Below are 12,968 nucleotides of genomic sequence, written 5' to 3'. Positions count from 1 at the left end.
GGAGTACTTAGAACGGCATCTGCCACACAGCAAACACTGGCAATTGTTAAGAGCTGATTAATGAATGGATCTTCATGTTGCAGGTCTGCTGTGTACCAAGCTCTCTTCTAGACCCTGAAAATACAGCAGTGAACATAATAAACAAACATTCTTACTTTCGTGTTAGGGTAATATCAATGTTATTGTTAAAGTTATGAATGTGATTCTTGTTTTTAGACCGACCGTTTTAAGACAAAAAAAAACTCGAGCATGTTTAATTAAAGAGGGAAAAGAAATTATTCCCAGGCAGAGTTTAAAGACTGAAGTCTCAAAAAGAACACAGGTTTCACCCACTAGCTGAAAGTTCACTTTACAACACTTCACTTACGAAAGACCTACATTACTATGTGTTTTCACCAACTGAAAGAAATTTGAAGAGGATTTTCACTTTTACAAAAAAAGCCGAAAAGTGAAAATAGCATTCACTGTCTCGTAGCAACTGTTATAGAGGCTAAGCAGTCGAGCATACTGTCATATCTCAAGCTTTCCACATCAGCCACAGCAGATCACGAACCTCAACCTTCGACATTGAGGCAGGCAGACACGGAAGAAGGTGTAGACGTTTGTGACCTGCCTGCCCTGATGGCTTCAGACAATGATGGCATGTTAATATATGACCCTCTTCCTGTCTCTCCTACAGCCCAGTCTCCCATACCTCCCCCCACCCAACCTCCAACAACTCAGCCTAACACCCCATCATCACCTCCACCACCTCTCAGCCTTCCACAGAGCTCACTGTCTTCCCAGTTCTGGTAAATGAAACATCACTGTTCTACTTTATATAGGCTGTGTATTTATCATATCATCCCGCTTTTACTATACGTTAGTATTCTTTTAGTTTTTATGTGTTATTTGGTATGATTTGGTAGGTTACTTTTTGGGTCTTGGAATCTCAAATATTTTTCCTATTTCCTATTTTTCCTATTGTCTTCTAGGTAATGCAATGCAGGGGAGAATAAGATTGGCCAGGATCCGTCTTTGTCTTTGATGAGGTGATAGAGTAGAGTGGGAGTAGAATAAGAGAATAAAAGTAAACAAATGTGGGGCCAGCCCCGTGGCCTAGTGGTTAAGCTTGGCATGCTCCACTTCAGTGGCCTGGGTTGGACTCCTGGGCGCAGACCTACACCACTTGTTGGCAGCCATGCTGTGGCAGTGACCCACATACAAAATAGAGGAAGACTGGCACAGATATTAGGTCAGGATGAATCTTCCTCAACAACAACAACAACAACAAAAGTAAACAAATGATGCAGTAATTCTAGATTGTGATAGTTCTATTGAGAAACTAAAAGGGGGGTAGAGAGCATGAAAGGAAAAGGGGGTGCTATCGTATATCATGTGGGCAGAGAAGTATTTTTTGAGGGACTGATATTTAATATGCAATATGAACGATGATGAGGGGGATGTGAATACATGGTGACATGGAGTTCTGCTCAGAGGAAACAGCAAGAATAGAGACCTTAGATGGGAAAGACATATTCAAGAAGGCCAGTGAGCAAGCGCAAGGTGAGGAGAGAGGTACTGGAAATGAGTGTGAGGAGGCGAGGCCTTGCAGGATGCTAAAGGGTCTGGCCTTGTAGAGAGGAGTGTGAAAATGCTGGGTGCTGCAGGGAAGTTACCTGAGAAAGAAAAGAAAGGGCATTGCTAAAACAACAAATTCATTTTTTAATTATTATCCCGGAGAAAGGTCTGATAACAAATGTCACTTATTGTTTTACTATAAATATGCAGAAATCCTGGTTAATAGAAATCTTGGATGACAAAAGTTCAAATAAGCTGGTTTTACTCTATCAGATACAAAAAGAGGACTGCAAGATGTGTCTTTTTTGAACTACGTTGTGCATTTTTAAACACTTAGTAGATGATGAAAACTGAAAATGATTACTACTAGTTGTCCTTAACTGGGGATGATTTTGCCCCCAGGGGGACATCTGGCATTATCTGAGACATTTTTGGTTGTCACAACTGGTCGAGGGGGTGCTAATGGCATCTAGTGGGTGGAAACAGCTACCCTATCCCACCTACTCTCAGTAATCAAACAAACCAACAAAACACAAATTTAGGAGTTCTTAAGGCATGGGCTCTTTGTCAAAATTCACTTTATAGGGTCACGTTTCATGGGAAATATAGTCCCTAAGAACCATCTGAGCCATTGGAGAACAATACAGTCACGGTACTTAAGAACTTATGCAATACATATTGATTACAAAGACCTTTATCTTTGTTTTATGTGATATTATGTATGTCACCTATACGTCTCATAAAGAAATTGCTAATTTAAGAGGTTTTTAAAATTATTCGTTTAAGTAACTGTAAACAAAAGCTTGATTTTTCCTGAATGATGTTAGCATTTAATTCAAAACTGCATTCTCACACCACCACGCCAGCTCTCCTGCCCGAGAAAGTGACAGCAGATCATACCAAACAGTAACAAGACACAAAAGGTTATTTTCAGGAGGAACAAACCAGATCTTCATACTTCAAGGAGTAATGTATCCAAAACCAACACTAGCCAAGATAGTTAAGATTTTCCCTTACTTATCATGAAAACACTTTTTTTCTGTTTCTGACTCAATGCATTTATCTCAACAAAAATCAAATATATTCAAGGCACTCCTTTAAATGTTAATGGAATTAAGGAAGAAATGTTAAGTGGAAATCAATTTCTGCCTAAAAAATGAAATTTATATTTTATGATATATCTAGTGTTATACTGAAGAAATGAAGATGATTATTATCTCTAAGCAAAAACTGAGCAGTTTTTAACTCCTCATTAATACTCATTGCTATTACTTACAGAACATGGCTGTAGGGTAATTATTAGGTAGATAGCTAATATTATTCCTGGAGATCTAGGTAAGAACAGGAAATAATACAGTCTATCAAGATGAGAAGAAGAGGAGATCTATGAATTATGGAATTTAAAATATAACTCAAAGAGTCTAGAAGTAACTCTAGAACAGAAGAAAAAGAGGAGAGCACGGCACTGAAAGTTAAAGCCTACTGTTTACATAAGGTCAAGAGAACAACATTTCTCCTCCTTTTTTTTCCTCTTTTAAATCCATGTGGTGTGAGCAAAAGATTTTGGAGCTTCCGGGAAGCCAAGCACACAATGGGGAATGTGCTAGTGCTAACAGGAACTGCCTGTGGATCCAAGAAAATACTTAAAGTGGTTCTTACCTCTGAGCATTGGAAGATAATAGCCAGTACCGCTGCAATGCACTCCTAACAGAATGACATTTCAGCTGAGAATAACAGGTTGTAAATATCCACACCTCTACCATTCTATATATACAGGGTGACCATACATCCGTATTTGCCCATTAAAGTTCTGGATTATACCTGTTTTATCTAAGCTTGTGGAATATTGTATTAATGTCCTGAGTTCTTTATCCTTACTTCTACCCACACCCTTTGCTAAGTAATTTTGGTATGTTCCCCCACTCTAGGTGGGGCATACTTTCTTGTCCCTCGACTCTAGACTTGGTTGTGGACTTGCTTTGACAAGACATGACTCAAATAGAGGGCCCGCCTAGTGGCATAGGGCTTAAGTTTGTGCACAGCACTTCAGCAGCCCAAGGCTCACCAGTTCAGATCCCGGGTGCAGACCTGCACACTGCTCATCAAGCCTTGCTGTGGTGGCATCCCACACAGAAGAACTAGAAGGACTTACAATTAAGATATTCAGCTATGTACTGGAGCTTTGGAGAGAAAAAAAAGGAAGATTGGCAAGAGATGTTAGCTCAGGGCCAATCTTCCTCACCAAAAAAAAAAAAAAAAAAAAGACATTACTTATTTCTGTAATGGTCCTTAGAGAAAAAAGATACGACTCAAATAGAAGACTGAAATGGAATGGAAATTTTAATTTTAGAAAATTAGGGTTCTTTCAATACCTGGGAGTTGATGTAAAAGCTGCGGCTTCTACCTGAGATTTAACCTGGGGTTAGAGAAGGAATGTTTGACAGAACATAGAGGAAAACATCCAGCTTAGCCAATAAACTAATTTTTCATGCAATTAAAAGCCTAAAACAGGGGCCAGCCAGGTGGCATAGTGGTTAGGTTTGCACACTCCACTTTGGTGGCCCAGGGTTTGCAAGTTCAGATCCCCGTCACAGACTTAGTACTGCTCATCAAGTCATGCTGTGGCAGTGTCCCACATGAAACAGAGCAAGATTGGCACAGATGTTAGCTCAGCAACAAGCCTCCTCAAGCACAAAGAGGAAGATTAGCAAGAGATCTTAGCTCAGGGCCAATCTTCCTCACACACACACACATAAAGCCTAAAACAGGAGAATATTGCTCCCTTGGTCACCATGAAGAAGAAGAAAATTATGCAAAAGAGTGGGATTGAGGCAGTGAAGGAAATGTCAGATGTATCTTTTAAATAAGAAATACCTCTTCTTAAAACTATCTATCTATTCCATGAGAGGACTGGAAATAAATTTCAACTTCACTGTTTTATCCCTGTGCTTGAAATAGAGCCTGGACATAGGGCTGCTCAGTAACCATATGAGGAATAAATAAATGGATTATTGGAAATCATTCTTGAAAGAACATATATTCATTTATGTATTTATTCAATAAATAACTGTTGAAAAACTACTAAGTATCATGACTTATGACAGGGGCTAGGCACACAGCAGTGAGAAAAATGAACAGATAAATCACAGCCCTCATATGGCTAACAGTCTGGTTACAGAAAATAGAATAAATGAAGGAGAAAATAGTCAGATAATGCTTAGTGCTATGGAGAAAAGATACATCAAAGAAAACAGATGGATGGGTTGCCATGGAAGGTCTCTGCAATTTTAAAGAGGTGGTTAGAGAAGGTCTCACTGGGAAATAAAGGGCTTTTGAATAAATTTTTTAATGAGGTAAGGGTATGAGGCATGTAGATATTGAGAAACAATGTTATAGGTAGAAGGAAGAGCAGGTGCAAAGGTCCTGAAGCAGGAACGTGCCTGATGTACTTCAGACATAGCAAGGTGGTTAGTGTGGCTGGACCAGAATAAGGCAGAGAGAGACTATTAAGTGAAGAGCTCAGATAGGGCAAGGAGGCCAGGTCTTATTGGGCCTTATAAACCATAGTTAGAACTTTAGCTTTTATTCTAGGTAAGGAGGAAACAGACTGATTTTTGAGCAGAGGAGTGGGAGGATATGACATGTTTTAAATGAATCCTTTCTGGCTACTGTGTTGAGAATATACTAGTCGGGGGGAAAGGCAGATGTCAGGGGAGGAGACTATTACAGATTTCCAAATCAGAGATGATGGCGGCCAAAACAGGCAAAATCCCACAAAGTAAGTTACCTAGAGAACTTGCAGAGAAAATGCACGTGTGTTTTTCGCTAATAATTTTGCAGTTGAAAATTTTAGAGCAGAGACATTTGAATACTTTTCTTTTTAATGCTATTTCATAAAATTAAAATTCACCTTGATCTTCCCACTATGCAATGTTCTTTCTTCTTATAGATAGAATATCTAGATATCTAAATGTTCTATACGACTACAGGTGGTTTAAGTTACTCATACCTAAAATTCAGAACTGTACGACTCACTCCTTTATTGTCTTCTAAAATAACCCTGAGAAATATACAATTTAAGCCCCTAGTAATCATAAAATGTTGAATAAACTATAAGATCCTTATCGAAAACGATTTGTTTTCAGGGCAGAGTCATCAAGAATTACCAAGGTCATGGGGAGGAAGCATGAGAGAGACAGCATCCAAAACAGAAGAGGGATTCTGAGTCTTAACACTAAGTCTACCCATTTTGATTCTGAACTGGCCGCAATGATTTTCCTTCACAAAATAAAATGGAGAAACACCAAACAGCAGTGATAGTTGCGACAAAAATCACATTGCTATAAACATCTGCTATAAATATTTATGCACAGTCTAAGAGAAAGCACTGCATATTGGAAACAGCAAAGTACACAGGCGGAACCGTACAGGCCTACTTACAAATTCCTAGCCTCATCACTTTCTGCAGAGGTTTGAACCAAATGCTTCCTTCAGTTTTGGAGTTTCAAGTTTTTTTCCTCTCTAATATAGCAGTGATATTATCTTCCTCGGGCCAGTATTGTATGAGGATTCAATAAAAAATAAATAATGCCTATAAAGAGGACTTACACAGCTCCTAGCATGTGGTATTTGTTTATTCATATTACCTTGCTCTCTGTAAAACAACAACAAAACAACCAAAAAAATAATAATCGTAGGTAGGTAGAACTACCGAAGCAGAAAAGGGCACTGTTCTACTCCCCAAACCAAATCAGGCAGGAACTGAAAGAATCTATGGCAGAAAGAGCAATAAGAAATGCAGACTCGAGGCTCTGTTAGACTATAAAGAGATTCTAGTTAACCTAATTATGATAAAGGGACCTTAATTGGCCTAGGGGAAACTCCTTGTGATAAAATTGTGAGAACACACAGATTTGTGCTGAATGCCTCTCAGAGAATGGAACCTGAGGGCATATTCAGACAATTGACAGTATTATAATTGATTCTGATAGAAACTTTAATATAATCACAGCAGAGAAAAAAATTAGACCATTAGCATGCATGTCATGATTGTTATTATATATTTGCATATTCTCTCTTGGTGCAATAAGACAGGAGTTTTAAGTAGTACATATATAAATTTTTATATTAGTCATTTATTAACTCTTAGGTTTAAGTATTATTCATAATTTGTAAATTTTTCTAAACCAATAGTATCCTGGCATTGATTTGAACTTTCTCACAAAATGATTGTCATTTGCATTCAATTCCCCCTGTGTCCCAGCTGTACTGTCCCAAGGAATATTCCTGTACCATAATCTCCTGGAGGTGACATTACAAGCAAGGTGTGTGGAAGTTTTTCTGTGCTCTACTTGAGAACTGTCATACACCTCCAATGCTATGTAAAATGAAGTGACTGTTACAAACAGGACTCTTCAAATATAAATGCATTTGATGTGGCCCAATTCTCAGTTTTTCCCTTGCCATAACAGGGTTAATGTTTTGAAAAAATATTTTTTTTAAAAAAGAAAACTGCAAAAATTGCTGCTACATCAAAAAACAACTTGATTACTATTAAAATTATATTTAACAGAGTTGCCATACACAAGCTTCTATTTTTCGGTTGGCTATACACAGATGTGGATCTAAAGGAGGAAGTGCGTGACTTTCAGCTTCTCTTGATAATTTTATGTTGATTACAAATTATGTAGATGGAAGGAATGTGAAATAAAGTGTAATGAAAGCCAAGAAAAGACAGGGATGGCATAGTTCAATGGCTGAGAAAACCAATTTTGGAATCAGAGAGACGTGTTCAAATCAGAGTTCTGCAACTTAGCAGTGTGACCTTGGGCAATTTATTTAACTTCTCTAAATTCGTATCCTCATCTTAAAAGGATGCTTAATACTCCTATATCACTAGGTTAATATGAAAATTAAGTAAGAAAATATATAAAAGCTCTTGTCACAGTGTCTGAACATAATAATCACTCAAATATTATATTTGATCAACTATGTTATTACCTTTCTTTTTTTTTTTTTTTTTGAGGAAGATTAGCCCTGAGCTAACCACTGCCAATCTTCCTCTTTTTGCTGAGGAAGACTGGCCCTGAGCTAACATCCATGCCCATCTTCCTCTAGTTTATAAGTGGGACACCCACCACAGCATGACGTGCCAAGCGGTGCCATGTCCGCACCCGGATCCGAACCTGTGAACTCCAGGCCCCCAAGGGCGGAAGGTGAAAACTTAACCGCTGCGTGACCAGGCTGGCCCCCACCTTTCTTTATAATAATAATAAGCACGCAAGTATTATTACTTATTTGTTGTGGTTGTTATTGTTACCCTAATTATTAAGAAAAGAAATAAAACAATTGATGTGCTATGTTCAATCCTCACTCTTGTCTAGTTTCAACTCACTTTCCCTCCAGCCCACTCCTTCTCTAAGAATGATAGATTGGAAAATTTTTCCGCATTGTGCTAAAAGATCGAGTGTAAGGCTGAGCTGAACAGAGAAAAGCAGTTGCCAACTCACTCTCGGAACAATATCCCGCCCCAAGGATGGATAAGTGAGTGATACAGACATGGGTCAAAGCCTTGTGGAGAAGACCCACCTACAGATTTCTGATTATTGTTAATAATTTACAGTTCACTTGCTCCTGCTTCTTTTTTTGGGGGAAAAAAGGTCTTTTATTGACACAAAATGTTAGGTGCGGAGTTGGTTAGGATATAAGTGATTAAGTTTTCTTTTGTCTACGGTCCTACGTCTCCATCCCCATACACCTGATGAGTGAAAATGTTTCTGGGGGTACAAAACCTTTTTTGGAAAGAATAGTGCTCTTTGTTCTAATTCCTAAGCCTCCGTTTGAAAATTCGACTGCAATTCGCCTTAAAGAGCATAGAACGTTCCTTTGGGGTGGAATCGTGGGAGAATCATAAGGATCCTGCCACATTCAAGGCTTTCCTGGACAGCCGTGAGCAGACCCAGATACTCACTTTTTAAACCCATATTAAGAAAGAGTAAGGGGGTGGCAACATGGAAGGAGCCGAGAGCAGGAGATGGAAGTGAGAGGCTGCGGGGCTCCGGGGCTCCAGGGGAACCCTATTGACCCCAGGTGCCGCTGGGGACTCTGGGGGAACCTTACCGACCTCAGGCGCCGCTGGAGTCCCCGTAACCACTGCTCGTCCGCCATCTTAGATTGCGATTCTCTTGACTTGCCACTTCGGGGCCACCGTCCCTACGACAGCAGCGTAAGCTACCGTTGGTGCGTGGCGTGCTCGACGCCGAAGCGGGTGACACGCCGAGACTCCCGCTGAGGTAAAGAGACCGCGGCTGAGGTGGAGAGACCAGAGGTCGCTATGGAAGACAAAGGGCACCTTGTAAAGGTCTATATGCTTAATGAAGACCAAGAGTGGGACAATATAGGCATCGGCTACGTCTCATTCACTTATGTGGAGCAGTTCGAGGGCGTGGCCATGCTGGTTCGATCTGAGTCGGACGACTCCGTGATCTTGGAGACAAAGATAAATACCAACGAGCCCTATCAGAAACAGCAAGGGACTTTAATTGTCTGGACTCATTCTGACAACCGTGATGTGGCGTTAAGTTTCCAGGACGAAGGAAGTTGCCACGAGATCTGGGAAGCCATTTGCCGGCTTCAAGGAAACCCGACCATCGAAATCACACAGGACCTGTTGGAAGAAGCCGGAGAGGAACCACCCGACGAAATGCTAGATCCCGGGAGTCTCATCGACCTGCCGAACTGTGAGCTCAATACGCTTGAACAGATTTCTGCCTTAGTTACCTCGGTTCTCACCTCGCCTAGACGTGAGGAAAGTCTGGCTGTGCTCTTGGAAAATGAGGACTATATTAAAAAGCTACTGCAGCTGTTCCACATTTGTGAGAACCTGCGGGATATGGAAGGCTTGCACTATTTGCATAAAATTATTAAAGGAATCTTATTCCTCAACAAGACCTCTCTGCTTGAGGTCCTTTTTTCGGAAGAGTGTATCATGGATGTGGTGGGATGCCTTGAATACGATCCTGCTTTGGCTCAGCCGCAAAGGCATCGGGAATTCCTGACCCAACATGCAAAGTTCAAGGAAGTTGTACCAATAACTGACTCTGAACTTAGGCAAAAAATACATCAGACGTACAGGGCACAGTACATTTACGACATCGTTTTGCCTGTGCCATCCCCGTTTGAAGAGAATGTTCTTTCCACTGTTATTGCTTTTATTTTCTTCAACAAGGTTGAGATAGTCAGCATGCTGCAGGAAGATGACAAATTTTTGTCTGACGTTTTTGCACAGCTAAGAGATAAGACTATCAGTGATGACAGACGGCGCGAATTGGTATTCTTTTTCAAGGAATTCTGTGAATTTTCTCAGAGTTTACAGCCTGAAAGCAAGGATGCACTATTCACGACACTGACAGAATTGGGAATTCTTCCTGCTCTTAAAATTGTAATGAGCGTGGATGATTTGCAAATAAGGTCAGCTGCTACTGATATATTCACTTATCTGTTGGAGCACAGTCCATCCATGATCCAAGAATTTATAATGGAGGAAGCCCAGCAGAGTGAAGATGGTAACCTTTTCATCAATTTAGTAATTGGACAAATGGTCTCTGATCCTGATCCTGAGCTAGGAGGTGCTGTTCGTTCAGTGGAACTTCTTCGTGCTCTGCTTAATCCAGACAACATGCTGGGGACACCTGGTAAATGTGAAAGAAGTGAATTTCTAAATTTCTTCTATAAACACTGTATGCATAACTTCATAGCACCACTTTTGGCCGCCACTTCAGAAGAGATTTGTGAAGAAAAGAATATAGCTGGATCTGACAAAAGCAACAAATATTGCTTCAATAATTATCAAACAGCACAGCTGCTTTCCTTAATTTTAGAGCTGCTCACATTTTGTGTGCAACATCACACATATCACATTAAAAGCTATATTTTCAGCAAGGACTTGCTAAGAAGAGTCTTGATCTTGATGAATTCAAAGCACACTTTCCTGGTCTTGTCTGCTGTTCGCTTTATGAGAAGCATGGTTGGCCTCCAAGATGAATTTTATAATGATTACATCATCAAGGGAAATTTATTTCAGCCGGTTGTAAATGTCTTTCTGGATAATGGAAATCGGTACAATATGTTGAATTCAGCAGTTATTGAACTGTTCGAATACATAAGAGAGGAAAATATCAAGCCTCTTGTTGCACATATAGTTGAAAAGTTTTACAAGGCATTTGAATCGATTGAATATGTTCAGACATTCAAAGGATTGAAGATTAACTATGAAAAAGAGAAAGACCAGCAGAGTCAAATACAGAAGAATTTACTTTCCACGCTGTTTCATAAAGTGTTTCACAGCAGTAGCAAAGTCCTGGAGGAGAAGGAAGAAATGTGTTTTAAAGAAAGTAAAGAGGAAGAAGAAGCAGTTAGGCCACCGTTGGAAGATGATTTTGAAGATCCTTCTGATAAGTTTGTGGAGACGACAAACCCAAAAGAAAATGAAGACAAGGTAGATCTTCCGAAAAGAACGTCTTCTGGCAACTTCAAGTTTACTTCATCCCATTCTGCGAGTATCCCAAGCAGTAGCAGCGTGATCCGCTTAGTGGATTATCCAGATGATGATGAAGAAGATACGGAAGAGGATACACCTCCTGGGAAAAGACCACATCTTAGCTAGTAAGATCTTTATGGGAGACCCTCAACATTATTAAATTCTGTGTTACTAAAATTTTGTTAACATCAATTAGCTGAAAAATCTTAATCTAAAAGCTTTCTCATGTGAATTTATAAGTATACAATAAGTAGTAAAGATGCTCTCTGTTATCACCTAGAAGGGTTTGGTTTCGTAAAAACCATACTTCCCAGAATCTTTTTTGAAAAAGCTAACCAGAACCTGAGCCATAACTTCTTAGCAAGAAAAGCCCTAGTTTGAGGGGAATAAACAGATTGATAATATAATATTAATTTTTTCTTTTGTTCTGTTACAGGGATATATTTCAGAAACAACTTTAACAGTGCAATTGCAAAGCTTATAACATTACTTGCCCGATAGTTCTAGCTATGGTTTTCTTTCCTTCAGTTGCTTTCTTTGAAATAAAAATTTATGTTTATGTTTATATGAAACACCAAGTCAATTGTACTAAGAAATAAAGTTAAGCTATTCGTATTTCTGTGAAGATTTAACAAAAATTTAAGCCTTATGCGTGATAACTTTGTGTTATTTCATGAATAAAATTGAAGTAACTTTGTGTGTTTCCATCAATAAAAAAGGAAGCTGGATTCAAAATGTGCAGTTGTTAATATGAATTTTTTTTTCAGATAAGAGATGCCAAAGATCCATCCAGTAGTATTCTAAAAAGGTGTTCTCTAGGACGTTGGGAGTGGGTAGAAGAGAATGCTTTCACCTGCCTCGATTGTGAAAGATGCTTGGAAGTCATTTCCTGATTCATTAATAGAGGTGTGTCTGTCTCCAGAGCACCAGGCCAGTTTTAAAGTGTCATTTACAAAGACTAACATACAAAAAATAGTGCTGAATGAAGTGGCACATGATATCTAGAAACCATTTTGAACCAAGAAAAATTTACTTAAGTGTAAAATTCCACCCGCAGTATGTTAAGTTTTTCCTATAAACAAACGAGGGGGTTTATATGACAGACTATGAAAGATGAAAGGTGCTTTATTAAAGAGTGAATGCAAATGAATTTCTGAGAATAAGTTGTAGCAAAGACTTAAGAGGTTTTATTTTTAAAGGAGCAAGTTAACTGGGTCCATTTGTCCTGGAAACGCTTCAATTGAAGTAGTTTCTCCTGTTCTGAGGTTTTTAGGGTTAACTTTAATTTTGACCATTGTTTGAACAAGATGGAACATCTGTGTAGATATTAAGTATAGTTTTCCATCAGACAGATATTTATTTTGTATTAAAAATACTACTGTACTTGTTTTGTACCGTTTGGTGATATTCATGCTGAACCATAAAATTCAGGAGTTAAAAAGTGACCCTCTAATTCCGAAAATAAGAGACTGTTTCTTTTTTAAACTTTTTTTACACTGCAAATTGATTTATTTAAAACAGTTACAAAAAAGTGCAACAAAATAGAGATTATCTTTAAGATTGTTAGTGCTTTGTTAAAGATCAGGTGGGATTAGGGGTAAGAAATGGTATTGAGTGGGGGGAGCACCTCCCTAGTTCTAAGGCTTTAGATACAATGCAGTTGATTACATATTAATTCAGCCATTACATACTGCGGATAGTATTTGGGGGATCAGTAATTTATCTACAGGGAACTCAAACACAAATCAGATTCATCCAGACCTCCCCAGCGCTGTCCTTCTCTACCCCTCAGGACCCTCAAGCCACCTGGATGACAACGTTCCCATGCTCCTTTCTCCACCCCATTCCCTATCTATATATTCTTCTCTCC

General features: G+C 39.1%; 1 protein-coding gene across 1 annotated transcript; it reads left to right on the top strand.

Moving 5' to 3' along the window:
• The first annotated feature begins 8,768 nt into the window (after nt 1-8,768).
• Nucleotides 8,769-11,835, top strand: PPP4R3C (protein phosphatase 4 regulatory subunit 3C). Its single transcript, XM_023634130.2, has 2 exons — nt 8,769-11,223; nt 11,535-11,835. Coding segments are annotated over exons 1-2 (2,331 nt in total). The 5' UTR covers nt 8,769-8,893; the 3' UTR covers nt 11,536-11,835.
• The last annotated feature ends 1,133 nt before the right edge of the window (nt 11,836-12,968 follow it).

The sequence above is a fragment of the Equus caballus genome, chromosome X (assembly GCF_041296265.1).
Source record: "Equus caballus isolate H_3958 breed thoroughbred chromosome X, TB-T2T, whole genome shotgun sequence".
NCBI lineage: Eukaryota > Metazoa > Chordata > Mammalia > Perissodactyla > Equidae > Equus > Equus caballus.
This window is presented reverse-complemented; position numbering and strand designations above follow the sequence as displayed.